Source organism: Phalaenopsis equestris, unplaced genomic scaffold (assembly GCF_001263595.1).
Source record: "Phalaenopsis equestris unplaced genomic scaffold, ASM126359v1 Scaffold001131, whole genome shotgun sequence".
NCBI classification, from domain to species: Eukaryota; Viridiplantae; Streptophyta; class Magnoliopsida; order Asparagales; family Orchidaceae; genus Phalaenopsis; species Phalaenopsis equestris.
This window is the reverse complement of record NW_018165570.1, coordinates 37,248-63,131: the sequence shown is the minus strand read 5'-3', so window position 1 is coordinate 63,131 and position 25,884 is coordinate 37,248. Positions and strand designations below refer to the sequence as shown.

The 25,884-nt window shown below is 33.2% G+C and overlaps 2 protein-coding genes across 3 annotated transcripts; both read left to right on the top strand.

The window, feature by feature from the left end:
• The first annotated feature begins 6,391 nt into the window (after positions 1–6,391).
• On the top strand, positions 6,392–15,050 carry LOC110033307 (probable peroxygenase 4). 2 transcript variants are annotated; one of them, XM_020737231.1, is made up of 5 exons: positions 6,394–6,947; positions 7,278–7,363; positions 13,906–14,000; positions 14,633–14,758; positions 14,838–15,046. In XM_020737231.1, exons 1-5 carry the CDS (start codon positions 6,836–6,838, stop codon positions 14,986–14,988), a joined length of 570 nt encoding a protein of 189 aa, XP_020592890.1. In that variant the 5' UTR covers positions 6,394–6,835; the 3' UTR covers positions 14,989–15,046. The 2 variants fall into 2 exon arrangements, with proteins under 2 accessions (XP_020592891.1, XP_020592890.1); XM_020737232.1 differs by lacking the exon at positions 14,633–14,758 and having other exon boundaries at positions 6,392–6,947; positions 14,838–15,050.
• A 9,200-nt stretch (positions 15,051–24,250) lies between these two features.
• On the top strand, positions 24,251–24,908 carry LOC110033306. The gene has a single exon (XM_020737230.1). The coding sequence runs from the start codon at positions 24,355–24,357 to the stop codon at positions 24,748–24,750; it is 396 nt and encodes a 131-aa protein (XP_020592889.1). The 5' UTR covers positions 24,251–24,354; the 3' UTR covers positions 24,751–24,908.
• Positions 24,909–25,884: the final 976 nt, after the last annotated feature.

Below are 25,884 nucleotides of genomic sequence, written 5' to 3'. Positions count from 1 at the left end.
ATTTTGTAATGTCCAATAGGGTTGTAATTATATCATTTTGTCAATAAATTGTCTCAATTCTCTCAAATATAGAGCTATGATATTCTCACCAGGCTCCATTAACTCACAATTTAGCATAAATTGTTGAACTCAGTTGTGTACTCCTTTATTGAGAGATGTTTACAAGTAATGAAGTCTCAAAAAAACATCATGTTTGTAATGTGTTGATGAGTATTTGCGGTGCATCTCTCGTTTCATCTTGAATTGGGTAAGACTCTTCAAGTTCTCCCATCATAAGGAAGCATTCCTCCTTAACTCAATAGTGATTAGCTTGACTCTTATGTCACGTGCAGCGTCCTTGTACATAAAGACTTGTTTCACTGTATTAGTTCTTTGTCACGCAAAACTTCATTATGCTAGGGATTTACTTCCTCCTCTCAATCCAGTAATTCACTGTTGTAGCTATGAGTGACCGCTTCAGATTTCCTCTTCTTAAAGGTGACAAATCTTTGTTGTTGTTGGATAATTTTTTTATGTTTGTCATGCTTAGTAAGTTTATAAACAACTCTTTGAGTGTTTCTTTTGAGCAGCATTGAGTCATTTTTCTCTTGATCTGAGTTTCAATCGATATATGATTGCAAGTTAGGGTTAGTCGGGCTTATGTTTTCGTGATAGGTGTCCGGGTGGATTGTTGGTGGAAGTATGAATGGTGGCTTTTGAAAATTTAGGAACAGGGCTAGGAATTTTAGTTGGAACAATTATGGTATTGAATTTGTGGAAGATTAAGTTATGTGGATTTTTGATACGTGTTGGAATAACGAATCACTAAAATTCTAGAGGTTCTGGGGTCCTAATATTTAGATGATATGTGCAAGGGCTCATAGAAGGTGTTTGAGAAGTAGATTTAGTGAGGAAAGGTTGTGGAATAGTATCTAAGAATTGTGTGATCCCATAGGATCACCCAGAATCTCACAGAACCGGAAGCTTCCACATCAACAAATGTGTTAGTTTTTCTTTTCTTCTTATTGTTATTATTAGTATTATTATTAGTTCTTATCTATTTGTTTCATACTATTAAATATAACTAAGAAAAGGGAAATTTACATACAGAACACACGAATCATATGTATTTACATATCTAACACCTTAAGTTTGATCTTTACACTTTCACAACTTGATTGTCATAAACTTATGCATGAAAATGGTGATATCTTTGATGTGATACGAAAGATTTGGGTGGTATGAATGTAAAAAAATAATGTTTAAGAGTTAGATATAAAAATACATAAAAAAGTGGGTCATATGCATGTAAATGCACCTTTTTTTTTTTTCAGATAAATGAAACTATTATTTGCTGGATACATAGATTTTGACCTACGAACTGCTAGCAAAACAAGCAGTCCCTTGAAATGTTGTGATGAATTTATAAAGTATACCATATACGAGAAAGATTAAAATGTGATTATTGATGCTAGAATCATTTGGGTGTAATTAAAAGGGGGTGGGTATGTTGGTATGACAATAGAAATTTTTATATTTATTGGCATGATAACATATTCATTTATGTGTATACTCATAAAAAAAAATAATAATGAGTGTATACTAATATAATGGTAATAATAATAGGGAGTTTTACTCCAAAAATTTTTCTGTGCGGACTCTTGACGTAGCTCTACGTGCGGCGAAAGTTATTTCCGAGTTATTTTCAGGTTATTTTTGTGTTATTTTCAATAATACCAAAATAACCCAAAAACAAAGACCGCGAGTTATTTCTGGGTTATTTCGGTGTTATTGAAAATAACCCAAAAATAACCTGAAAATAACTCAACAATAACCTACACCGCACGTAGAGCTACGTCAGGAATCTGGACAGAAAAAATGCTCTTTTTACTCCAGAAGGGTTTAGTAGATTGTGTCATTTTTTCTCTTTTCTCGTGCATGAAGTAGACGATCATTTTTCTCGGTGCTTGACCACTATTTCACCCTATGGGTAGAAACGTGTCATCACCTCTATGATAATGCTTCGGCTTCTGCTGGGCTTACGTATGTTCATGTGTGTAAGAAATCGTTGCAGTGTTGCCCTAATTTGGAGTGCGTGTCTGCATGTCTTTTGATTTTTTACATGTCATAATATCTTTGTTGTATTGTATGCTCATGGTGTCTTTTTTCCATATTTGGTGTTTTAAGAATACTCGTCGTTCTTTCTAGGACAGAAGGTGGGTACCCAAAATTGTTTAAACTGATCCTTGGTGCCTCAAGTTAGTCATTCGAGGAAGCTCTGTTGATCACACAAGAATAGATTGGGATCTTTGAGGTGGGATGCATCAACGCCAAGAGTGGCTCCCATGATCGCATAATAACAGATTGGGAGACTACGAGTTGGGCTACAACAACACGAAGGAGAGCTCTGTTGATCATAACAACAGGTGGGGAGAAAATAGCACATTCTGCACACGGAATTAATTGTGTTAGACTTATGAATTTGACTGTGATTTCTCACCTAATTTAGCTTTAAAAAAATTAGCACATTCTGCACACGCAGGCGAACAAAGCATTGAAAGCAAGCTACTTCTGAGGATTAAAGACCTCATGTGATGTGGCCCTATTCAAGACAAGAATATATTTGATGTAATTTATAAAACTAGTTACCGGCATTTACATTTATACCACCAATTCATTATGTATTTACATATCTAACATCAAAACTTTGTTTTATACATTTATATATCTCAAATCTCTAATCTGTAATGTCACATAAAAAATCTTAACAGTTCAATTAAAAAAAAAGGAAATATATGTTTTCATGTGTAGTTAAGGTGATATGTAAGTAAAAAATTGAAGTTTAGGTGTTAAATATGTGAATGTATAGGAATTGATTGTTATGTACGCAAATCTTTGAACTTTTTAACAAAATAGACAGAAATAAATTAAATGTTTATCTTCAATAAGTGCGGGGGCGTTTTTGAAAACGTCACGGTACCGTTTGAATCGTGCTTTTTGCCTGTTTATTCGAAAATACGGTTTCATTTTTACACTAAATGCGGGCCACGGGTTCAACCCCGAGGGTCGGGTTTCAGGATAAACTGTTTATCTTGAAACACACAAGCTGCACCAAAAGCAAAGTATCTATTAAATATCTTCCAATTTTGAGTACTTGTATTTTTATTCTAATATATTTTGGCCTTTGGCCTTTTTTGATTTGGAGTGATGGGAGGGAATACTAATGCATTTTGCTTCACAAAAAAATTTTGGAGCATTTGCAGACATACCAACCAATTTCTATGTATTTAAATATCTAACACCTAAATATTACTTTTTCTTCATTTTTAAAATTTAGTTGTTACACCCATAAATACATAAGATACATGAGAAACGAGTGATATTGATGTAAACCTTCCTTAAATAAATATGTAAAATAAAACAAAAAAAATAAGATCTAATTGAGACTAATTGGTATCGCCGATCTTTACTTTACCATGATTATGGGTGTCAAAATTAGGATTATTTTCCTACGAATTGGATGATTATTTAGTACACTTTTACTTTGCACCAAGATATAAAAAAAATCAAATTTTATGTATTCATTTTACGTTACACCCTCGATAGTTACAATCAAACAAACCTAACAGGATAATTAAATTTATATGAAATGTAAATGAACACGTGTTTCGTTTGGCTATTCAAATTCGACCCTGGTTAGAAATAGAAAGTGTTCTTTAGGAGATCAATATTGTGACTAACATATCCCATGCTCATGAGGGATAAATTTTCAAATTACTTCAAATAAGCCAAATATAAGACAACAAAAAAAAGAGATTAAGGGGCACAAGAATTGTTCATCCATGACATAAGAACTCCATTGATTCGAATCCACTAGAAGGATGGATCAATGTGGTATCAAACGATGAAATGACATCTAGGAAGCCCTAGTTCTATATTTAAGTTCTAAATGTTGAAAGCCAAGATGTATATGTTCTATGATTTATTAATGTATTGAATTCACTATTACTACTGTTAAAAAAATTAACTTTTGTCCAATTTTAGAAACTTTGAGAATATGGTGAGAACAAATAGTATAAAATAAAATAAAATTGTTGAATCTGAATCTGTATGTGAACCAAACCTAAGGAGTAGAGCATAAGATGAGGGAGAGAGCGTGAGAGAGAGAGAGAGAGAGAGAGAGAGAGAGATGCACGATGAACATTAATCTGGATTGTTTACTAACTCTTTCTCAAGAAATGATATCCCCATTTATAAAAAATCAATATATGAAATTACGTGCTACCCCTGTTTTAATAGAAGAGTTGTAGGATATATTAGATATTTTACATGTATAGACTTTTAGTTTGACTATCCTATGACTCAGTCGATTGAATCAATGAGTCTTGATTCGAAAAAACCTACTTGTGTGACTGTGTTGGAGCAAGGATAGTCGTTCGGCCTTTGGTGATCTTGGGTCTGCAAGACTCAGCTCGATCGATTTAATTTTGTCAATCTGCTACTCTGGTCTAGCTATGGACTATTGATATGATCCCTGGTGAGAAGTTTTTATTGGCAGAATAAGATTAGGTCATCAGGCAAAGAGTATATTACAATAATTTGACAGATCACTCATTCCTCGACGAGAAAGTCTTTCGGGATGCTCTGTAAATTATGTTATGGCTGGTCTTTGGCCCATGATGAGCAATCTGATGGGAGTTTGTGAGAAAGTTGGTGATGCTAAACTCTTCCTTTGGGTTAGATTGTGGTGAGAAACAAATCAATGCTTATGCTCGGCTTGATTGGCCTTGGTCCTCAGTTCGAATGTCCTTCATTTAGTCGACTTTTAGCCTTGGTTCAGGGTAGTTGCACTTGGTCAAGTGAATTCATTAGTCTTCTGCTAGTGAGCCCTTTGATATTCCACCAGCAGACCCTTTGGTCTCCTACCGATGGGTCCATTGATCTTCCACCGGTGGACCGTCCTTCCTTGTCTCTTTGTCCATTTAATCTTCTCAAGATTCGTGTTAATGCATTTATGAACACAAAGCAATATGGAATGTCAACTTATGAGTAGACTGATGCGGAAAATATTCCTATAAACCCAAGCCACTAAATGAGTGAAGGCCTGAAGAGAAGAAATTCATACTCAATTCAAAATAGAATTGCAAGTGAATTACAAATGAGAGCTATTTTTCATTTACATCTAATCATAAGATCTTTAATTATGAGATTTTTGATAAAATACGGCGTGCCAAAATGCAAATTTGATAGTATGCAAGAGCTTGTAAACTCAATAATGAAATTAATGCAACAAAAAAATAAATAATATATATATATATATACATATATGTCAAGTTTTTTGGTGAGATTTAAAATTTATCATTTGATTACACATCAAAAAGAAAAAAATATTAATTTATTGCCTTACCAAGAATACAAAATGTAAAAAAATGAACAAATTTATAATTATTAAAATTTAGATGCTGGATTTGTAAATATATAAGATTAATGCGGTATGGAAGGATTTACATACATGCTTCTAAAGTTTTATACTTACAACATTCTAGATATGTATGATAAAATATTAAAATATTTTTTATTTTAAAAAGTAAACGGCGGTGATGTTTTTAATGTAATGTTAAGAATTTGAGTGTTAAATTTACAATCATTAAAATTTGGGTGTTGGATATATAATATATAAACATGTAAAATTTATGTGGTATGTATGGACCTGCCTAGAGTCATTGTACATGCCTAGAGTCATAAGGTATGATTTTGATGTATTTTAAACCCTTTTTTTCAATTTAATTTCAATGAATTCAGACAATTGAATTATTTTTTTAAATACATTTTATAAGCTATATAACATTCCATTTACTAATCGTATTCACCTGAATGCCCCCAAATATCACCTCCACTCTACCGAAAAAAATTTATGTTTGGAGTCCGGACGCAGCTCTGCGTGCAAATTTCCAATAATATGCCGACATGCGTGCTACATCGCGGAGGTTATTGGAGATTATTGAATTAAAACCACAAATGCTATTTAAGGTGTTACTATGGGGTTATTGCAGGGGTTACTGCAGGATGTTATTGAAGTGAAATCGTAGAAATTATTGCAGGGGGTTATTGAAGTGAAACCGCAGAGACTATTTGAAATTTATGGGGTGTGTGGTTTATTGCGGGAGTTATTAAAGTACAACCACAGAGGTTATTAAGAATTTATTCGAATGTTATTGAGGGATTATTACAGTATTATTAGAATTAATATCTTAATAACCTCACAATAATACTCCAAATAACATTCACAGTTAAACCCCAATAACTGGCAGGATATCACTCCAATAACTCGGATTCCACTCCAATAACTAAACCCTAAACCCTGAACAATAATTTTTTATAACACACGTAACCCGGACGTAAAATTTTTCCCGGCTCTGCAGAAACTGGACCGCTGTGCAGCAACTAAACCGCTCATTTACGGTTCTCGCCAACAGCCATGCCCTAGGCTCATCCCTGACCTCCGTCTTAGGGACGCAACTGAGATTGCGACCTTTAACCTCATCTCCTTATTCCCGCATTTAAATCTATTTTTTGCTTTCGTGCGTGCAGCAGCAAACCCTAATGTGACATTCCTGCGCTTGCTTCCACTCAAAAAGAATATCAAAGGAGAAAGAGATCGAATCCGGTGACATAATCGCCTATATTCAACGGCAATGACGGCATGGGCTTTCAATCCAACGGAAATCATTCCACTGTGGCATACAGCTCCCGTGTCGAGCGTGCGTGCCGTTGATTCTGGGACCTACCACCAGCCCTAAGCGATTTCATATATAGGTACATTCCCTGCCCGCCGTTCATTCTGGCTTCAAAAGAAATGGCGAGTTCGCCGGCGGATATCGACGGCGAGATGACGCCATTGCAGAAGCACGCGTCGTTCTTTGATCGGAATAAGGACGGCGTGATTTACCCATGGGAGACCTTTCGAGGTTTGTTTGGTTTCTAGGAGAGAAGACTCCATGGAGATCAGAGAGTCTCTCCTTTTACCCCTATTTTGTTTAGATAATTACATAAATAGCACTAAGAAATTGCTTTTTACAAAATTAGAACCCATGTCAATTTGTTAAACTATTGAAAATTTGATGAAAATGAAAAATATTGGGTTGGAATTTTATTGTTACATTTGATTTTAGATTGAGAATTTGAAAAATTGATGAAAGATGATGCTAATTTTGTAAATAAAGAAATTTCGAGTGCTATTTATGTAATTACCGTTTTTATTAGATGTTTTGTTAACTTCCTTGTTTTGTGGGCGTTAGGGTTTCGGGCGATTGGAGGTGGTGTGGGACAATCTATAGTTGCCGCTGTTTTCATCAACGGCTTGCTGGCCCCCAAGACTCGTACAGTTCGTTTTTAATCTTATTTTTTATGGACTGATAGTTTTTTTTTTATTTTTCCTCAAATATATGAGACAAGTAAAAACATTTTTTTTTTATGTATTTACATGTGTATAACTCTTAAAATTTTAATATATTTTTATATATAATAGTTCATATATATCAAAATATTCTTATATAATTTATATTTGAATAGTCTCTAAACTTAGGGGTGTTTTGACTGCTTATTAGATTTAGGATGGATAGGATTTAGTAAATCTAGGAAATTTGAATTTATCAAATTCAAATTGTGTAAATCCAGAATAATGTTGGGTTCAATTTACATTTAATTCCATTAGATTTGTTTATTGTGTTCGGCAGAAATTCACTCTTCTTACTTTCTTCCTAAGCTAAATTTGTTAAATCAGTGTAATAATCAGATTTAATAAATTCAGATTTATGTTGTAAAAAATAACAGAAGGAAGAAAAATTTGATTAAACAAATTTCGGATTTAATTTGATCGATATTTTTGTTTAGCTAGATTTACGTTGGATATGACATAAATTCAACTCAAATACGGCTACCAAACACTCCCTTAATAAATTTAGTTTGACAATAGTAAGCTTCTTTTTTTTTAAAATCATTTATTGAAATTAATAAGAGTTGTAAGAATTTATATTGTATTAATTTCAAAGTAGGTTATAGTTTCTTGAACCAATCTTCGTATATTTTTTATCACCATATCTTGGTATAATATCTAGTCTTTTTAATTTTCTTAACAATCAATATTGAAAATTTGATCTAACTCCACTTTTTTTTTTCTTCTTATAGGTAAATCAATGAAGTTTCTTTTTATTTTTTATTTAGGATTATTGATACATCTAACCCAGTGCTTACATACCATGAAATTTTATCCTGTTTTAAGGAGAATAGCATTCATTAAAAAGAAAATCGAACTTATATGGTTAGAAAATAATTTTGATTTGAATTATTTTTATTCAAATCAATTTTATAGATTCTTTTTCATATTATTTGGTTTTACTTGGATTAATAGTAAAAATAGAGTTCTTAATATTTCAAATTTTAGTTTTTAATTGATTAGTTGAAAATACATCATACATGAATGCATAATGTGATTTGTATTGATTCTATTATTTTTAGATTATCAAAATTTCAAATGCAAATCAAATTCTAATCAATGAGTTTACCTATATTAAATTACAGAAATGAAATCAAAATTAATCAAAATTGAGCATAGCGGGCTTTTTTAATTTGATTTAATTTTTCGCTTTACACTATTTTTTGCCCATCATTGTATCTTTTATCTTTAGACTACATGAAAATTTGATTCAAATTAGACAAATAAAAATTGTTTCAAGCATGTTAAAGATGTGAAGCAAAAATTTTACCCCCACAAAATGTACTTGAGGTTTCTATTTATTATAATTATTGGATCAAAATTTTTACATATATAGTTAATTTTTTTTATGTGTTATTAGATACTTTGTTTATTTGAAGAAACCTCGTAAACATTTATAATTAATTATATCACACTCGTCTTATTGTCGCTATAATTATTCTTAGAATGGACGGTTTTACATCCTATAATCGAACAAGCTTGATGGAAAATTGTCCCAATCATGTTGACCTATCACCACCTTTTTTTGGTTCCAAAAATATATTGGATGGCACCTCGTCTCAACCCAACATGATGTCACTCCTACCACAACTATGTCCTCTCAAGTAACATGGATGCTATCTTCAATATAGGATTGAGGCAAGCCACACCATCAAAAGTTCCTACCACCTTAAAGATGATGGAGCCAGTCTTTAATGTTGTCTTAAGAACATCATACTTGATAGTTTTGACAATATTGATGACAATCCTAGCCCATCAACCCATGTGACTAATCGACAGGGGAAATCTTGCATTAGCTTCCCTTAAAAATCATATAAAGTAAGATATTTATCCTCCATATTTCAGTAAGGATTTTGCAGCAAATACTGCCAACCAAGCTGAAAATCCCTTAATTGGATCATTGCATGGGGCTAAGTAATCAAACAGAGCACATCAAAGGTTTGATTATGCTATGTTTTGTGTTTTGTCTTTGGTAACCTATGTTTCGACATCATTTTAGCCATTGACATTACATGGAGATCCTACTTGAAATTTCTGCTCAGTACTATCACATTATTTGATGGGTTGTGCTGATAATTCATAGCTTAAACCTTCGCTTTCAAGAGACCACAAGTCCTCCTAAACCATATTATGCATTAGCAAGGAGATAGTGAGCTAGTTCATGATTATGCCTACCGATTCACCCAAATCTCCCATAAATTCACAAACTCAGAACCAAGGGGTGACCAAGATGGCCTTTACCCTAGGCATCCAGTTCCACAACTCCATGTTCATGTACTCTTTAGGTTCAGGCCACATGATATCATTGAAGTTGCTTCTTGGCTTTAAGATTTCAACCAAGCAACCTCAAACTGGCCAAAAAAATTACGTCAGCCTCAAATCACACACCGTGTAAAACCTGATATTATTATAAATTTGACTCTAAAATGCATTTGTTATGGAACAAAGGAATTCACTCGGGCAATTATCAAATAAAAAAGGCCGTTAGCCATATGTCTATTGGAACCTTCAACATGAAGAGGGCCTCAAGTAGAATGAGCAAACCCTCGCTACTAATATTCTACTGATTGGATCATAGCGCATGACTTTATTGATATTATAATTACTTTGAGGAATGTTTTCCACTCATGTTATGTCTACTTTCTATGCTTCCTACCTCCATGGATGAACCCTTCATATCACTAACAATAACTACCAGTTGGCTTATAACATTATGTTTTTAGCCTATAATATGCTACCTAGTTAAATGAGGAATCCACTATGGTTTGGACAATGTTGTAACCCTATGGTTGAGAGCTAGGGCTCATAACGGTGGCCTGCTTTTGGTTTTGGTTCCAATTTTGTTGTGGATGGCACCCCTTGTCCACCCAACTGGGTGGCACTTAGCACAGCTACATGACCTCTCAAGTAAAATGGATGTTAGTTTCAGTCTATTATTTTAGTACCTTAGTGATAATTGAGCCAGTCTCTAATGTTGTCTTAAAAGCATTGTAATAGATAGTTTTGACAGTATCATTGACAATCCTAGCACATCAATCCATGCGACTAACCCACACGGAAATGCTATGGTGGATTCCCTGGAAAATCATGTAGAGTCGAAGACCTATCCTCCATATTTCGACAAAGATTTTTCAACTGAATATCCCTTAGTTGGATCATTGTTTGGAGTTGAGTAACCATATAGAGCACATCAAGAGCTTTGAGAATCCCATGTCTCTATTAATTTATGTTTTAGCATCTTCTCAGCCATAATGAAGGGCGTCATGTGGAGGTGATTCTTGAAACTTCCACCAGACAATATCGCATTATTTGATGATTTTTTCTGATAATTCATACTTGAATCCGTTGCTTTCAAGAGGCCACTCAAGTTCTGATAATTCATACTTGAATCCGTTGCTTTCAAGAGGCCACTCAAGTCCTCCTAGACCCTATTACACATTAACAAGGGAATGGTTAGTCCTATCTCGGGAAAACTCCTGTGCCTCTCATAAGGTCATACACTCTAAGCCAAGGGTGACCAAGATGGTCTTCACCCTGACCTACACAACTCCATGTTCATAGACTCCTTAGGTCCATACCACATGATAAACTCGAAGGCACTTCATAGCATTAAAATTTTCGGCCAGGCAACCTTGAAGCAGCCGCAAATATTAGGTCAGCCATAAAACACTGTGTAATACCTAGTGTTCTCGTAAATGCGACTCTATGGTAGAAGGAGCAAACCCTACAAGCAAATATCATATTGATTGTATGGTAATCTAGCCGATCACATGGCTTTATCAATATTATAGCTACATTGATGAATGTTACCTGCTCATGGTACTTCACTTTTGGTATTTCTACTTTATGTGCTTCCTACTTACTAGAATGACCCATTCCTATCACTAGCAATTAACTAATATTTGGCTTATATCATTATGTTTTTAGCATATAATATTCAAAATCGATATGCTACTTAGTGTAATAAGGAACCTACTATGGTGCGGATGATGTTGTCGTGTCGTGCTTGAAAGATAGTGCTTCATAGCGATGACTTGTTTTTTATTTGCTCAGCATCTGGTCCACCAACCCCACAAATCCCGCAACCAGCCGCCGCCAACCTATGGCTAAAATAGCCCGCAATTAATGAGAAGAAGAGTGACATTTGAAAATACGGAAAGCTATTTAAGCGACTAAAGTAGGCCCTTCTAACTATTAGAAATGATGTCAAATTTTATCATATGACAACAGATGCTTAGATGGATTGTTTATAGAATGTTGCCACAAACCAACAAGAACCCATGATGGCCATAACCCTAAATGTCCACCAAAATATGCTTTAACAACCGTCTTGCATAATGCTGCTGTGAGCTAACAGGAGACTATGCAACTCAATCTATCAGTGCGCATGAGAGCGGCATTCATAGGAGTAAATTGTTGAGTGATGTAAGGGGGCCTTTTGACCAAGTGAAGCTTCATCAAACATCGATAGTCTAATAGCAGACAATCAAATTGTCTACTTGTAGAATGCTGTCGCGATTTGACCAAAATTATGTGTGATGAACATACATACAAATTAGCCCAACCTGAAGGCAAGGAGGCAATGCTGATATTTGAGATATTCCAATTATATATGATTTATTTAACAATAGCTTATCTTTATTATGTAACTCAGACTAATGTGTCAATCTTTTCATATGGTTTGCCTTGAATTTTTTTCCCTTTTCTTGCCCATTTTTAAACCAAAGAGCATTGTAAGGGAAACATAATGCCTTTTCAGGTATATTTCATTTCATTTATGAAGTATTTATAAGATGGTCGATCATATTACATGGTAAAAGATTTACTAGGCAAAAAAAAAAAAAAAACAAATTGACCGTTTTACATAATATGAAAGTTCGGCAAGTCAGAATATATACACACACACTTCTTGCAATTAGCCCAACCTTTGAGACAAATATCTAGAACAGATGAAGAATTGTAGAGAAAAGAGATAAAAAACCTTCAAAAATGAGATAATGGTTTTACTGATCCTTGTTTTCAGTCCGGACAGCAGCCAGACTTATCCAACCTCCGTCCAACAACAGATTTCGCCCCATCTACCATTCCAAATGCAGCAAACCTCCACCAATGTCCTTTCTTTACTATCCCACAACCACCCCCTCACTACATCTACTTCCCAAACACATTTTAGGAGCCCTAGAACGGTATCAAAAGAAAATTTCAGTTATCGATCACATCAACGAGTTCATTTCCATCACACGGCAATTAAACTTAATAAAAACTGAGTTTAGCACTGAGATTCATGCTTTGAGCTAGATTATATTGACCGAGAGCTCAAATTATGTTAACATATGTGAGTTGTTCGTAGTGTAGTTCACTTGGTGTAGTGGTCAGGTGTTTTATCTCTAACTACAAGATCTTTTTTTGAAGGCCTAATACATTTGGATGTGTGTGATTTAAAAAAAAAAAAAGTGAATAATTCCTATAGATTGTTTGCCATGAAGATCAATGATGCTAGACCTCCCATTCTCAACAAGGATATCATATGGCACTATGTAATAAATGCACGTCATCTTATGCTTTAAATATTTATAATAAAAGTTGATATCAAATAATGATCTAATGATGAATTAGCGAACACATAATTTTGACTAAGATTTTTTCTCATTGATGATGAGCTTTTAAATATTATGGACATTAGAGATATGATAATCAAAATAATAATTACAACACATAGGAGTTTATTGTTTGGATGTATTTAAAATAGATGTTTTTTAAAAATAAAGAGTGATTCGAATGCACACATTTCAGAAATACAAGAGCTGTTTGGTTGGATATAAGTTCAATAAATTGTAATATTTTTTGTATTTGTTTTGGTACATTTAAAATGTATTGCAATATAATGTATGAATTTGATTTATGAAAGTCAATATAGATCATGACGTAAATTTATAGGAATAGGAAGGTAAAGAAATATATATAATTTTTTTATGACTGATTAGTTATTCATAAGATAAACTTTAATTTGGTCGGTGATATATTTGGATCTGAATCTATATTGGGCTTTTAAAAAGTCAATATTGGTACTGATACAATATTAAATATCAGTTGATTAGAAATGGAAAGACTAGCCCTAATGACTAAGTTATTCATAATGTTTTACGAAAATACTTGGAAAGGTAAATTTTTAACGCACGATTAGGCCGGTGATATTGTTTTGAAAAGATTAAGCCTAAGATTTCATAGCTATAACTTATCCATAATAATTTATGAAAAATTAGTTTTGTAATTCAAACAACGTTTAACATGATTGAATGAAAAACAAGAATTCCACAACACCAACCTCGAATTATTGTTATAAGGCTAATGATAATGATGATGCTGACTATTTCTAGTTTTTATATGATTGTAATATAGTATTTATATTTATACCGTTTTTTCTCGTGCAGGGAAAATTTCTTTCTCCTCTCTTGCCAATCTACGTGAAGAATATTAGTAAAGGCAAGCATGGTAGTGATAGCGGTGCCTATGATGCACAAGGAAGGTAAGTCAAAGGGAAGTTTGTTGCGCATTGTGATTAAATAGCTTTAGAAGATTCATGTCATGATTTTTTCGAATGAATTTTTACTAATTATTGCTTTATTTAATTCCATACTTTTTTTCTTTAACGAAAGGAAACTCTCGAGTCATCGCACAAAACCATTTATTTCATCTTGCTGCACTTTTTCTGAATTTCCTTGAACAGTAGCATGCCTTGACTTAACCACTTGTTAGATAAATTTTCATTGAAAAGAAAAAAAAAAAAAAAAAGCTACAAACATAAATTATAGGAATCATTACATATTTACCTCTCAATTCCTATGTATTTACATATTCACACCTTACTTTCAATTTTTGCATACATAACACCTTACCTATGTATGAAAAGGTGTATATTTAACCGCCTTTGCTGTCGTACTTGTATTTGGCTATAATTTTTTACATACAAATTTACTAAAGTGTGCGTGTTAAAAATATATTTATACAATTTAAAAAATTATGTAATACTCATCATAATTAAAAAAAAAAATATTTTATTAATTGCAATCTCTAAATATAAACATGCTCAAAATTTATATATATATATATATATATATCTGTGAATTGAATAGATTAGCATTATTCATAATACATCAGATTTGTACCTGAAAAGTTTGAGGAGATATTTCAAAAGCATGCTCATACCAACACAAATGCATTGACTTCTGATGAATTGAAGGAAATGCTTCTATCTAACAGAGTTCCTAAAGATTACATGGGATGGTGAGATTTCTGTAATAAACTCAATTTAAAAATTTAAAATTTTAGTCTCTTTCTTATTCATTTATTTATTTGGTGTCAGGCTTGGCGCCTCTGCTGAGTGGAAGGCCTTGTTTTCCCTCTGCAAGGATGATAATGGTTTGCTTCCAAAGGAAACTGTAAGGGCTGCTTATGATGGAAGTCTGTTCTTCAAGATGGAGGAGGAGATATCATCTTCAAAGAGGAAGGCATGATCATGTAATGTGAAAAATAAAAAATTTATAAGCATTTATTTGAAAAAAAATAAAATAAAATTTGATTAGGATGTATCTCAAAGTTATTGAATTTATTTTTTGATGAATGTAAGTTAAATTTTAATTATGTGATCATTATGTTTTATGTTCATCTTTAGTAAATTTAATGATTTTGGACTTTATTTGATTCATTCTTTTTGTATTTACTTGCTTAATTATTCATGTGTATTTGTTTTTTCTTTGTTAGGGGCATTTAGATGCATACCATATAATTTTCATGCATTTACATATGTAACATCTAAACATTCATATTTGCATGCATATTACCTAAGTTTTTAACATCACATCAAATATCACCAGGATTAAATTTTTAATGATGAAATGCATACATATTGCATAATTCTTATGTATTTAAATATTTTTCACTTAAAATTTTAAATTTATATTTTTAAACATTTGGTAGCCTGACTAAACATTGCCGTTGCCGGTCCCAAGCCTGGATGCGAAAAGTGGAGGGTTGCGTTAGGTAATCGATAGCCAGCGTAAAATTTGTCGAAAAAAATCATGACATGAATCCTTTTGATTATTGTGTAACGCAATGGAGAAAAAGGATTCATGTAACCGACCCCACTTAGTGGGATTAAGCCTTTGTTGTTGTTGTTGTTGTTGTTGATTTTTAAACATTTGGTATCATCAACCTAAGCCTGAAAATGTGTATTTCATTTTTTTGAAAAGTAGATGATAGTAAATTAAAGATTTTAAACATTAAAATTTTGGTATCAGATTTATGTGTAAATATATAAGATTTGGGTGGTGTGTATGTAAATGCCTTTAAAATTAATTATAAAAGAATAAAATTTTAAAAATTGATGCATATGTTATAGTTTTTTTTTTAAAGCAGATAATAATTTTCTTTAAGCTGTCACACTAGAACCGGTAAAATTGTAATAAGTTACTTCTAATCACATAATTTTAAAAATAATAACACAATTATGGTAGCTAGGAGTGTAAACGAACTGAACACAAATGAACAGAGCTTGTGTTCGTGTTCAGTTTGTTTGAAATTTAGTTTGTTTGAAATAAGCTCGTGTTTGAAATTGTTCGTGAAGTCACTATTAGTGTTTGCTTCTTAACGAATGAGCTGACACGAGCTGTTCGGGAACGACGAGCCAGTTTGACATCCCTAATATTAATATATATAAATAATATATTATATTAATTATATAACTTATATAATATAAATATATAATATCTATATTAGTATATTATTAATATAGTATATTAATATATTATTATTATTAATTTATTATGAATTATAATTTATAAAATTTAATTTTTTTAAATATCATAAATTTTTATATATAATTATTTTAAATTATTTTAAATTTTGAATAATAACGATTCGAACACGAACGAACGCATCACTGTTCGTGTTTGGTTCGTTTAACTAACCGAACCGAAAAAATTTATTTACTTTCGCTCATTTACTTATCAAACGAATCAAGCAAGAACTCATTGACGAACCAAACATGAATTGTTCGCGAACAACTGGCTTTTTTGACGGTCCTAATGGTAGCTTGCTGAAAACAAAGCACTTCCCAAGGCTACAATAGTTGTTTGTGAAAATAGCTCAAGAATTATTTGTGAATTTTCTTTTAAACTTCTATGGGTATTATAACTTTTTTTCTTTGGAAGTTAAGACCAAGTTTCTTTTATTTATCATTTTTTTAAAATTTGTTAAGAACTTTTTTACATCATTTTTTTAAGTAATAATAGAGAAAGCCTTTTGAAAAAGTAAATATGAGAAAAAATCACCCCAAATGACAGACACTACACCAAAACTATCTATAATTGGAGGATATTTCAGTTGATTTATTATATCGGTTATTTATCAATCAAATATGAGGCTGAGCGTTGTATATGGATTTCTAGTTGAACAACTGATTGACTTTTGAGTTGAGTTAATGGACTGGCTAAAAAATTGTTAGTCATTTTAAGCCGACTTTTATTTCACTTGAAATTAGTCAATTTAACGGCTAAAATTAACTGCTGAATTGCTGAAATTTCAACCGTTAAATCTACCGCATGAAATTTTAGCCTATAATCAATAAGAAAGTCTGATTGAATCGAACCCTCGTGTCGAAAACCTCATTCTTTTCTCTCCCTTGATTTTCTCTCTCACCAACACAACTCTGCTCGGCTCTGAGAAGGATATAAAATTATTGAGGAATGTAAACCTCATATCTCTCCCCCTTCCTTCTTTACTTGACCACTTAGTACTCTATGGAAGTCCGTTTACCTCCTCAAGGGATATATAGTAGAGGAGATGATTATAGGAGTGGGTTTTCCCAGCTATTGCATTTAATGCGAGTGATGGAAGTGAGAGACCAGGGGAGGGGAAGAAGGGAGAAGAAAATGATCAGGTTTTACTATTTATTTTGGATTCCTTTGCTCATAATAATGGCAAGGAATCCAAAATTTATCACTCATTTCTTGTGTATTTACATATTTATCACTTCAATTTCTACGTATTAAGAGTTGGGTTATGGGCTTGGACCATGAGTTTTAGATTAGAGATTTAGGATTAAACATAGTTCTAATGGGTCTTAAATTCATCCTCTTTAATTAATTAATTCTGAGAATGAAAAATCGATCATAAGACCATGAGCTGACCATTTAGACCATAGGTTAACCAATTGGACCATGGGTTGACCAGAATGATCAATTTGACCCTATGAGGATTAGGTTGACCATAGGGTCAATGTGGTGTGAAGCAGTCAGTCCAGTCAATTTTTGGATTTTAGGTATTTCGGGTGGTGTTATTTTCGGGTGTTATCAGCATGGTATTGTGGCTTTATTAGCACAAAATCGCGGCAGTGGTGTTATTCGTAGTGTTATTAGTGTTGTATTGTGGTGTTATTAGCACAAAATCGCGACAGTGGTGTTATTCGGATGTTATTGGCGCGGTATTGTGACATTATTATTGTTAGTGGTGTTATTCGTGGTGTTATTGGCGCGGTAGTGTGGTATTATTATCACAGAATCGTGACAATGTTGTTATTCACAGAATTGTATGTTTATTGGCGAGGATTTACGGAAGCGATGTTACTGCTGTAATATCACACAAAACCGCGGGGTTATCAGGAGGAATTGTTGCGGCGGTGTTATGGTTGTAGTGTGGTAGTACCGCATTGTTGTTGCGGGATTGCGACAGTGCTATTGCAGCAGTACCACAGTTCTAAAGTGGTATTAATGGGCATAATGGTGGTGTTATGGTGGTATTATTGGCTCGAGTCTAGTCCAATTAAAGTCCAAACCCAGCCCATACTCCTTTCCCACTTTGATTTGACTTATACACATATGACATAACACAATTGATGGTTTGATGAGTTTTTAGGGATTGTCATGAGAGAATTTAGGATTCGAATTAGACAAAATTTTGATTTTGAAATTTGGGTGGATTTGGTAACCCTTAAAATTTAAAGTCAAACTTCTATGTTTTCAAAGGTACAATCCTAGTCTAGGATCATTGATAAGGTGAATATAATGTGCCCTCACAAAAGTGAGGTCAACACATGCAAATGAAGCTGGCTAATTGACTCGTTAGAGCGACCAGGTACTATGGCTAAGAGGGGTCGGTCAGGCTGGAGAGACCAACCGGTCCGAAGTGATCGGTTAACTGGGCCGGAGCGCCAATCATACCTAAGTGGTAGTTTGATCGAGCCAGGCGGCCGATCAGACCTAAGAAGTTGGTTGTCATGGCTGGAGCTGCCAGTTGGGCCTAAGTGACACATGTAATGTAGTATGCATACAAGCTCATGTAAACATTCGTGTTCAGTTGTGAGCTTTACTCGTCCTAGAAATCTCATGGGAAGACCCTAAAGGTAATTGATGGGATTAAGAGGGCATCACTGCAAAGCGACGGGCGACTGCTTCTATTTGCCCGGGTCAAAGGATTTTTGTTAAGGATAGCCTTCGCGGCATAGTAAACATCAAAGTCTTGAAACTTTCCGTTCTTTATGCACAAATGGCAGACTTCGCTCTTCTTGTCATTAGGGCAAAGTTGTCGGAGCAAACATAGGATTGAACGATCCCAACATTTTGAATTTGAGTCTAGAAAGAAAGAATAGGTTCACTCTTTAGATCCACAAGGGAAAGTCTGTGAAAGCTCCTAATCCTACATTAACTTCCTCTAAGCACAACAAAAAGCCCTATCCTAATGTCTCTAGGGGGCTCTAAAAAAAGAAATCACAGGGATCAAGAAGTTTCACCTTTGTGGCAGTTGTTTGTAGGGTGCTCATTGGTTGTTTGAGTTCCGGTGAAGCTCTAACAAGGTTTTTCCCGCCTCTTCTCCAAAGAATGACAAAGCTTTTCTCTACAAGGAGAGTTTGATAAGGTTTTGACAGAGTATCGAGCTCTGGCTAAGCTCGTCCTTTCCTAAAGTATGAAGAAGCCCTCCTTTGGTGTAACAGAGTAGAAGCCTTTCCTCAAGCTAGAATGAAGCTTTTCTAGCCTTGACTCAAGAAGTTTTCCACTGAAGAGGAAGAAGATGGCCTGAGAAAAAAGAAGAAGAAAGAGAAGAGCAACAAGGTTGTAGAAAACCAAGCCTTCTCTCTACCTTTCTCCCAAGCACTTTCCTTCTAGTCTCCAAGAAGATCTTCTAGCTCCAAAGAAGAAGAAGGTCAAGCTCTATTTCTCTCTCGGAAGAAGATGGCTAGCTCCCTCAAAACTTAATAATGATAAGAATTTTTACTTTCTAGGAGACAATGTATCAAAAGCCAACCACCCTCAAATTTCCCTCCTATTTTGCCAATTTGCCACCACACCTCATAAACTTTCAAAAAGGGTTAATCACCTCTTTATCTCCCCTAAGCAAATCACCGCATTGGCCAAGAAATCCCACAATTTTTCTGCTTAGGGAGGTGTGTCGAGTCAAAACAACTCAAAAATTTGAAAATTTCGCATTCAGAACTTGGACTAGCACCTAGGCACTCAGTTTGACTCCCTGACGCTCGGGCCTTGGAGCCTAGGCACCAGCAGGGTGGCGCCTACTTTCCTGAGGCTAGGGAAATGGCTATTTTTTTGTTATTTTGGGTGCCTAGGTATTGAGACCAGCGCCTATGCACTAGTAGGTTGGTGCCTACTTTTCTAGGTCTCAGGAAATAATTTTGGAAGGTAGTTTTGGGCGCCTAGATGCTCGTGACTAGCGCCTACGCGCCTATCTTGTCGAAAAACCCTAGTTTTCTCGTAGATCATCTGACAAAAGGTTTCTTCAGTCCATGAACTATAGTAGAGTGTTCCAAACCCTGATTTTTGCTCGGTTGATAGTATGAAGGTCCTCATCGATCCAGAAGCCATGGATAGTTGTGTATTGCTATAATTTGACCCTGTAAATCAGAAATGAACATTTTAAGGGTTTCAGAGTGTCACAGACCTCCGCGGGGTGGGGAGGGGGTGAAATCGGTAAGAACCTGAATTTTCCCAAAATGTACGTCGGTGATCTTGGCGACTAACATTGGCCTCAGAAGTCTTTGGATTGATGGAGTTTGGTCTCTAAAATTCAGAATGGATGTAAAGAACGTCTTGATTCAGGGCTAACATCACCTTACGGTTAATTTTCCTGGGTAGGATCAAGTCGGTACCGATCCCAATCTCGTGTTCTGAGCACGTACTAGGAGGTCCAATTGGATGTCTTGGATGGCTGGACGCTAGGCACAGTCCCGTGATGTTCAAATACGCACCTCTTATATGTGACATTAAAAATTGATGCCATCACTATTAATAATTTTATAACTATTGTTATAAATAAATGCAATATCACTGAGCAAATCATATATACTTCAATTATTGTTTTCTGTAATGTGGTATGAAAATCATAATTTTTTTTTAAATTAAAATTTTTTATCGCAATTTCTTAAAATTACAAAATTATGTTATCCTTTTTTTTTTAAAATTCTTTCTTTGTTTTTCTTACAAAATTCAACATGTTGTCCAACATTATTAAAGTTAAAAAAATTGGGTTAATAAACGATTAATATTATATTGTAATTTTTAATTATAACTTATCATATTTTTATGAATACAAAATATATACACTCAGTGGTATCATATTTTTATGTACTTTTAATGTCAATTCCTTAATATCTTCTATATTTGTATATGCCTCTATAGATGATGCCTCTTACACTTACACATTGGCTTTCTTATCATAACACAAATTTAATTAAAAAAAAAAAAGAAAACATAAGTTATTGCATTACCTTAAATTTAATTCAACTCATGCCATTCAAATGAATTGGTCAAAATGGATGTAATCTAGACTATCCCAAGTTAATATATAAGAATCCCATAACATAAATAGTCACTTAAGCTATATATCTATGCACATGTAAGATGATCTGCCCATGTCTAAAACATTACTCTAAGATAAACTTGATACATCTTATCGATGGACCCAAGCTCGCCAAGGATCACTTAGACTAACAAATACACCTAGCCTATGTTATTAATGGCAGAAATGATTGGATATTTGATTCATCTTGCTAGATAGCAATTCTAGCATTTCTGATGCATCTTTCATGGCATGACATGATGAATTTGCATGTTGTCTAACTTTTACCTTAATAAATATTATTAAAACATGTACTTCAAATGCGTGCATGTTCGTCATCAAACTAATTTAAGAACATGTTTGTCTTACCTTCATATGAGTTTGAACAATCTTTTATGTTGTAATTCTGAACCTATGAGTTTCTTTTAATATCTAAAAAAATCTCAGTCTTGATTTTAATGCATCCTTATACATTCTTTCAATTTATGAATATGAGGTACAAGTCTCATTTAATAACTTAAACAGTTCCCCCTTACACTCATAAGTTTATGAGACACTCTTGATCAACACGACTTATATTTATAGGCAAAAATCCTCCAGACTAAGAAAAAAATTATAAATTTTTTTCTAACCAAGTAGCCTGAGAGCTACAATGACTTAGAATGATGAATAACTAAGGAATATTCATTGGGGCCTTCCTCATTCCTCATAGACTAGGATAGTTCTTCTTCTCTTTAATTATGTAGACTACATTTTAGTTTAGATCACTTTCTAATGATAATGCTCATCTTTCTTAGGACTAGATATGCTCTTGAAGATTTGTCTCTCTTTCATTAAGTTCGAAACATTCTCCTCGATAATTTGTCAGCTCACCTCTTTTGTTTGAATTCATATTTCTGGAATTTTTCCCCTTTCTTAGAATGTTATCTCTTAGTGGTCATCTGTCGCCATTCTACTTATCGTATTTTCATAGGCTGTAAAGCTTTCATTCCCTATATGCTTACATGAACTATTATTTTAGGGTTTTATTTAGTGATCCATATGTTGTTTGATATTCTAGAATATAAGTCCCATCATGTCTCAAAAGCTTAATTATTGATTTTTATTTCTCTTGTGTGTCCTTATTCCAATATTATATTTCTCTAAATTAAATCAAATATTTTCTTATGAGAAGTACCTCTTCATATTTAGGATTTGGGTTATTTTAATCACAATTCTATAATTATGACTCCCACATCCCGAGATCTCTTTCATATCCTTCATCACCACTTAAAATTATTTTCACCATATAATTAGCCTTGTCATGCCTATTCCATCATCATGTACATGAAGGCTTTCCTATATGAATATTTCAGTACTCATTGATTTTGACTCATAGCTTCATTTTGATTATTTACATCTCTCTTTAGAATAGGCAAGTTTCATCAAATAATTATAAAAAAAATAGATAACAAGCAATATGCCTTAATCAAGAGTTTTATTGATTATTACCTATGATGTAATTAAGCTTAGAATAATATTTTTTGGGGCAAATTTAACCTTAAAAATTCAATTCAAAATATGAAAAAAAATCTATGGGAAACCAAATATTTGACTTGTATGTCATTTATATATGTGTTCATAAAATAAATTAGTCTGGGATCAACTTCTTATATCAAATCATTAATATCATCTCAAACCAACAATTCCCCTAATTTCAAATTCTATTTCTCAAATTAAATAAAAGTCATAAAACACTTAAGATATTAGTCCTACCATAACTTATATTTTAATTGATTATATTCCCTAAATCCTTACTTATGATAATGAGCAAATAAATTAAAGTAGTGGCAACTATAATTGCTAGATAATAACACAATTCTTTTGCCTTATAATCATTTTTTATGCTTTCTTATAAATATTAGGGTCTTCTCACAATTCATTTTGTTTATATGAATTTTAGTTCATTATAACTTAAAACAAATAAATAAACTTATATCAAGTTGGATAAATTATATGAAATTATTATTTCTTGAATTTATTAGTACTTTCATAAATATGAGTTAAAAAAACATTTAGATTTAGTAGGAGAAAAGGAATATATAAAAAAAAAATTATCATATTACACAAATTTTAAAATAAATTATAAATTTTAAAATATATCACAATTAAATCTTTGATTATAATATTATGTGTAAATTATTTTCCCTATATAAGAGTTATTGCTAGCCACATCCAATTTGCATTGATCTTTTTAGGTAAATCAAATTAAAGATGATAAAAACAATGATAAATTTATAAATATTTTATTCATCAAAATCAATTCAGAACCCGATTCAATGATGACTTTATTGCTCTCTTTGAGGAGAAAATTTTACGTCCGGATAACGCAGGTCCGGACGACCAATAATCGGGCGTCACGTCTCCATACACTTTGGCGTCGGACGACGTGGCGCCTGGCAGTTGGCCATCCGAATGTGTGGACGTCTCTTTGAGCCATTTAATAGCAAATATTAGATGTTATATAGGTACTTTATTATTTTATTTATTTTGTGTGTTTAAATTTTGAAAATTTAAAGTATTTATAGAACTAAATACAAAACTAACTATTATTTTAAATACACTTGAAAAACAATTTACTTCATAAAAAATGATTGTGTGCAATTTTTATGTATTTACATCTCAAACCTAAGCATTGATATTTAAAGTAAAATATGTGAAATTTCTACAAAAATAATAGTAATGATATTTTAATGTGATATTACAAATTTATATGATATGTGTACAAATATGAAAGTATTAAGGTTAGATATGTGAATACATAAGATTTGTGTGCCAATATATGTAAAAACCCCTTTAATTTTAAATATTTTAATAGTATTTAATAAAATTTTAATATTCTGAATTTTCAGGGAGTAGCCACGTTGAATATATATGGCACGCGTGCTTTCAGAGAACCCCCAGCGCCATTCCCTCTCTGGCCTTACATATACCGGAGGATTAGGGTTTCGGTCTGTAGGAAGTCATCGAGGCAATCAAGCTCCGATTTGCATTTCATGGCGCTTGAATGGGTAGTCCTAGGCTGCGCAGCCGGCGCAGAAGCAGTCATGCTTCTCCTCCTCACGCTGCCTGGCCTCAACCGTCTCCGGCCTGTTCTTGTCACCGTAATCCGGAACGCGCTGAAGCCGATGCTCTCAGTGGTTCCGTTCTGTATCTTCTTGTTATTGGACATATATTGGAAGTATGAGGTGCGTCCGATCTGCGATAACGAGCATGAGTGCACCCCAACGGAGTTCCTCCGGCATCAGAAGTCGATAATGAAGAGCCAACGCAATGCGATTCTCATTGCCTGCGCTTTGCTACTTAACTGGCTCCTCTTGGCTGTTACCAGACTCGTTGTTCAAATCGACCATTTCAGCCAGCAGATTGAGAAGCTCAAGAGGCAGGATTGAGCCGTAGATCAGAGTAAGAATAAGGGATCAAGGAATGAGGACTTCCGATTGTTAACTTTTCCCAACTATTTCCTGTATGTGTTTTCTTTTCTTACTTATGCTGATTGATGGATTTGTGTATCAAGGTTCTGATTTGCCTTTAAAATAACCTTGCTCCATCTTGATTTTGTTTTCTTGACTTGCTTTGAACTTTAGCTGTATATACACTTGTTGCTGTTATGAATTTTGAACTTGTTGTTTATATTACTGCTGTTGTTTGATATATGTCTTTGACTTGCTTTTTGGATATCTGTAGAATTTAGTTAATAATGCAAATCTGGATTTTGTATGTCCTGACAGGATTAGAACGTAGAAGTTTTTTGACATCCCAAATATCAAATTTTTATTGATCCTGATAAACTTTTTTTGTTTCAAATCTTAAGACTTGTAAGAGAAGAAATGTTTAATTCATAGAATCATATAAATGGTGTGATTAATAGTATTATTAAGCCATTAAAGGAATGAATTGGCAGATTATATTGTTCAATCTTGATTGAATGATACCATCATCCGTTGAATGATTTTGTAAGGTAAAACATATACTATAAGTTATCTATTTTGTCGCATATAAAACATTAGCTTAATGTAAAATATCATATAATTAGTTTTGCAAATAAAATTAAGAACTATTTGATTTTAAACCAAGCATTCATATAATTTGTGTTCAGTTTTGTAATGTGTAATATTTATCAAAAATGAAATGGTTTAGTGAATATATCTCCTAACTTTCTGCATACAAATTTGTTAATCACAATTCCTTCAAAACATGATTTCTGATTAATTGATTGAGAATGCCAATTTGTTTTTTTGCATGATTGTAGAATTGAGTTCTTAGTATGAAATATTGTGTCTGGGGTACGGTGTACCTGTTAGTTGTCTAATTATTTGATTGACTGATCAAATGTATTTTCTTAATGTTTATTTGGTAATGGGCTCAGGAGCAGTGATTGATTTTTAGTCTACTTGTAGAAAGGTATACCAAAAAACTTAGGGGCATTTACATAAATACCATACAATTCTTCTATATTTACATATCATACACCTAAACATTAATATTTGTATTCATAGCACATAAATCTTCAACTTCACATTTCA

What these genes read in the sequence shown, in the direction of transcription:
- LOC110033307 (XM_020737231.1), top strand. Translation starts at nt 6,836, where the DNA reads ATGGCGAGTTCGCCGGCGGATATCGACGGCGAGATGACGCCATTGCAG. An exon ending in TGGCCCCCAAGACTCGTACA is followed by an intron (nt 7,364 to 13,905) that starts GTTCGTTTTTAA and finishes TTTCTCGTGCAG; the next exon opens with GGAAAATTTCTTTCTCCTCT. An exon ending in GCCTATGATGCACAAGGAAG is followed by an intron (nt 14,001 to 14,632) that starts GTAAGTCAAAGG and finishes ATAATACATCAG; the next exon opens with ATTTGTACCTGAAAAGTTTG.
- LOC110033306 (XM_020737230.1), top strand. Translation starts at nt 24,355, where the DNA reads ATGGCGCTTGAATGGGTAGTCCTAGGCTGCGCAGCCGGCGCAGAAGCA.